The sequence below is a fragment of the Camellia sinensis genome, chromosome 14 (assembly GCF_055761805.1).
Source record: "Camellia sinensis isolate YWXY chromosome 14, ASM5576180v1, whole genome shotgun sequence".
Lineage (NCBI taxonomy): Eukaryota > Viridiplantae > Streptophyta > Magnoliopsida > Ericales > Theaceae > Camellia > Camellia sinensis.
In genome coordinates this window covers 43,467,501-43,472,108 of record NC_138974.1, presented here as the reverse complement: position 1 = coordinate 43,472,108, position 4,608 = coordinate 43,467,501, and the positions used below count along the sequence as shown (strand labels likewise).

Here is a 4,608-nt window from a genome sequence, read left to right as displayed (position 1 = left end):
TATGCAGGTTCACTTCATTGTTATCTTTGTGCTTGGAAAGAAATTTCACTTACAAATATAACTGTGAAAATGCAGCCAGTGTTCGGCTCTTCCATGGCTGTAAATCTAAAACGATCATCAAAATAAATTCACATATCTATTATAAATATATTAAAATATCATGTATAATAAGGAGGCAGATCCCTCTAGTCTAAAATCTGGACCTGAGAATGTTATTTGACTTGTGAGGCTCACATGTCTCGTTTTGATGATTCGAATCGCTCAATTTGTTAGACATTTTATGTATTTTATTTATACAAAAAAATTAAATCAATTTAATAATTATAACTTAGACGGTGTTTGAAAAGTGGGGTTACAAGCTATTTTAGCCTCAAAGTGTGAAAAAGCAAAAAGCCTCAACAGTAGTTAGGCACCATTGATTTGAAAAAAAAACCAAAGTAGCCAGCCTCCACTGTCATTTGACAGTGTAGGCACAGTGTTTTGCCAACCTACTCCCATAGGCGAAAATCATAATTTTGCCCTTGTAGACCAATTTTGAAAAAAGTGAGTTTAGGAATAAATTTGTCATTTTAATTTTAAATATCATTTCAAACATATTTTTTAGTACAACTCAAATAAAGATCTATCATATCTTCTCAAACACAATAAAAATTCATCCTATCTTTCCAAACACAAAAACTAAAAAATACTAAAATAGCCACTTTCCAAACACCCACTTAGTCAATTTATTGTGTTTCACTCAAAAATATATATGATTTATTTTTAAAAAATACAATTGTCATCTATTTTTTTGGTGAAAACTCAATAAATTAAACAAGTTATAGTTATCAGATCGACCTTTTATTTTTTTTGACTGAAATACACGAAATGCTTGATAAAATAAACAGTTAAGATCATTAAAACGGTGCTCATGATGTGCCTCACAAGTCCAAAAAGCACCCTCTAGTCCAAATTTTGGAGTGGAGGGGATCTGTCTCCATATAATAATGGCTAGGTTACAAATGCACCCTTAAGATTTGTTTAAAATACAGGTTGCTTTCTGTAATTCGAAAAATTACAAATACTCAATCGTCATAATTTTTTATTTAACAAAATTAATTGAAAAATGAAATTATTAACTGCTTTCTTATACAATAATAAAATCATATAAATTATTAGTTGAAATAAAATTTTAACATTATTAAAATTGTAAATTAACTTGATTTATTAAAAAAATGAATCATTTATTATGAAATTAGAAATAGACTGTACCCCGTTCTAATTTTAAGAGTATGGGGCATAGTGCTTTGATGGTTGACTGCCTCCGCTTAGGGCATCTTTCTTTCTTTAGGGTTTGGCTTTTCTAAAGTTCGTGTCAGACTAGAGGATGTTATTGGGTTCGTGAGGGCTCATTACGGGTCCTGTTTTAATAATTTGAACCACTCAATGTGTAAAACTCGTTGAGTACTATATGTTTGTAAAAAATCATATTAATTGGATGTCAATAATTACGTGATCAAATTAGTTTTGTACAAAAAAAAAATAGACGGTGAAAAAATTAATAATTGACAAAAATCTAATCCGATAAAATAACTATTAATATCTGATTAACGTGATTTTTTACAAACATATAGCACTCGATGAATTTTACATATTAAACGATGCGAATTATCGAAACGGAACTTGTAGTGGGTTCCCATGGGCACAATTGTACCTCACAGTCAAGGAAGCCAATACCTTTCTTTATATGCCCATTTTGCAAGAGGAAAAGGTTTGGGATGTAATTTCTAAAATTATATAGAGTAATTCATATTTTAAACAAATTTTAGAAATGTTTTGTAAGTTACCCTATAATAATATTACAAAGTAATTCAAATTAATCAAATTATATAACAATAATTAAGTACACTAATATACTATTTCTTCAATAAAATTAAAAATAACGGGATTGTGATTTTTAATTAATTAAATAGAGAGAGGAGACAAATTTTTTCTTTTTTTTTTTAAAAAAAAGGTCTTTGTAAGGAATTAAGAATTCTGTGTTTTAAAGTAATTCTATTTTTCTTTCTTTCTTTCTTTCTTTTTTTATACAAACTCTCTCTCTCTATATAGTGGTGGTATTAGTGATGGTAAATTAGTGGTCTATAGCATTCCTCTCATGAAGATTTTGTTTCAAAGTGGAAGATTCATATTAAATTACATCTTTTTATATAGAAATTATATATGGTTTTATTTTATTTTATATATATATTCTTACTGAATTTATATTATGATATTTATTATGTCTTTCTTTTTTTTTCTTTTTTTTTTTTAAAAAAAAGTTCTTTGTAAGGAATTAAGAATTCTGTGTTTTAAAATAATTCTATTTTTCTTTCTTTCTTTCTTTTTTTATACAAACTCTCTCTCTCTATATATATATATAAATAATTTTTTCAAGAAAAATCACAAAAATGATGATATAAATAAAAACCATGTTCATGAAAATTTTGTTTCAAAGCGAAAGATTCATATTAAATTACATTCTTTTATATAGAAATCATATATGGTTTTATTTTACTTTATGTATATATTCTTACTGAACAAAAATTTATATTATGATATTTATTATGCCAGTAAGGCTACATATAAATCTCATTTATATTCATATTCAACCATTAATAATTATGTACGCTAAACAAAAAATGGAATAAAAATATAATAAACATCGAATTAATTATTTTTTAAAACACTATATTTTTTGTTGATAAATCTATTTTTTTGAACAACTTTAATGGTGCCAATCTATGAAAACTTCTCAAAAATTTTATATAATTCTAAAAAAGAATTCAAAGTTCAATTGGTTCAATTCATCCAGGAAAGTATACTCGAAAATAGGGTTGAAATCAATCCGTTTCTGTCCGATTTTGCATATTTTTTGGTCAAAACCGGAAAAATCAATTTTTTACACCCACAACACCGAACAGACCGACTAAAACAGGTAAACCAGACTGGACCAGTAAATTCAGTTCAGTTTGGTTTGATTTACAGATTACGAAATTTGTTTCAAAAAATAATAATTACCTTTATTTATTAAAAAAAATGAGATCAATCTCTAATTAAAATATAAGGATGTTTTTACCCAACAAACAACAACATATTTGCACCAAGAGTAATTCATCAACTATCAAATTCAACAACAATAAGAGGTAATGCCTGCATATTGAAAATTCGGTAGATTTGGCATAATCGGTGAATTCGGATCGGCATGAAATCTCCAAAACCAACACCAAACTGATTTCCAGAGGAAAAAAATCCCAACACAGACCGACCGTTTTGCGGTACAGAAAATAGGCCCAAAACCGGTCAGTCTGACCGGTGTAGGCAGTTTTTCTTTCACCCTACTTGAAAATTCCATCTCAATATTACAAAATGTGAATGCAACCTGCCAACGGACAAGAAATGGAAAAGATTAGTTGCAATAGAAAATCAGTAAGAAATTCTGCAGGAAAAAGCAGAGAGTTATTGAGAAAAGGAATAAATACCACAACTTCTTGGCAGTGTGGATTGAGAACATGTTCAGATTACTTCTCTTCATCCTCGGAATCTGACTTTGCAAAAACAGTTTCAGGCTGTGTTTGTGCATACGCAGGAGCAATGTATTTTGGTTCTTTTGCTGCAACATCTGCATATTTCAGAATGGCTTCTCTAGGATCTTCGTCCATCCACGTCTCCTTGATCAAGCCTCCTTGCTGCAATAATACTCAGAACATAAGTGTATTCCACGAGTTTTATTTGTGTCATATACAATGGGGAAAAAAATTACCTTAAGAAGGTACTGAGTTAACAAGCTTCCCTTGGTTGTACCAACTCTTCCCCCATGACCTGGTCCATTTATAGGAAGTTCAGGTTTATGAGATTTCATTGGGTCTTTCAATATTTTCTCTCGTTGACGCTTGCGACTTGGTTGATCTCTAAACAAGGGGAGTGCATGAGGGTTGTGGATCACAGGTTTTGCTTCATAATCATCAACAGACTTTTTCCTTGGTGCACGTGCAACACAAACAAGAGCTCCTCTCTCACTGAGTGTTGGATCATATAATATGTGAGTTCCTCCTTGGTTTTTATCTCCAACCGAAGCTAATATCTTGGGGACAGAGAAAAAGGTTTAGTACAGCTATCTGTGGCTTGAAATACTTTCATATGCATGTGTTCAGATAATTTGCATTTTTCTAAAGAGAATAAAGTTAAAGGGACGCAAAGGAAAGGCCTTTACTTTTAAGTTTTTTGAACCTCCTAGCCACAGAATTGCTCAAGGACAAGAGGCAATAGTAAACAATGAATTCCAAATGAATTGAAAAACTTTATCTTGGCTTTATATTCTCTATTGGTAATGCATACTAGATAGAATATCAGGAAAAACAAAACTGTCATTTGTTTACCTGGTTCAGTTTTGGGTGCCAAGCACACTGAACAACGCTACAAGTAGGTGAAATCCCAACTCTTGACACGAGTTCGAGTTTTGCTCGATCAAAAAACCATAACAAACCACCTGTTGTGCTATCCCTTTCAATGGAAGTTCCAGTCAAGAAGAGTTGCTCATCAGGACTAAATGCAATATTTGTTTGAGCATAATGATTAGGAAGATCCTCA

The 4,608-nt window shown here is 30.5% G+C and overlaps 1 protein-coding gene across 1 annotated transcript in view; it reads right to left on the bottom strand.

The window, feature by feature from the left end:
• Positions 1 to 3,015: 3,015 nt before the first annotated feature.
• LOC114314173 (Transducin/WD40 repeat-like superfamily protein) overlaps positions 3,016 to 4,608 on the bottom strand; it is a 4,570-nt gene continuing 2,977 nt past the window's right edge. The window contains exons 6-9 of the mRNA XM_028260638.2: positions 4,398 to 4,608; positions 3,782 to 4,102; positions 3,501 to 3,707; positions 3,016 to 3,400 (exon numbers count right to left, since the gene is read on the bottom strand). The exon at positions 4,398 to 4,608 is cut by the window's right edge and continues 41 nt beyond it. Coding sequence (XP_028116439.2) covers positions 3,540 to 3,707; positions 3,782 to 4,102; positions 4,398 to 4,608 — 700 coding nt within the window. The 3' untranslated portion in view covers positions 3,016 to 3,400; positions 3,501 to 3,539. The remainder of the gene's footprint in view (positions 3,401 to 3,500; positions 3,708 to 3,781; positions 4,103 to 4,397) is intronic.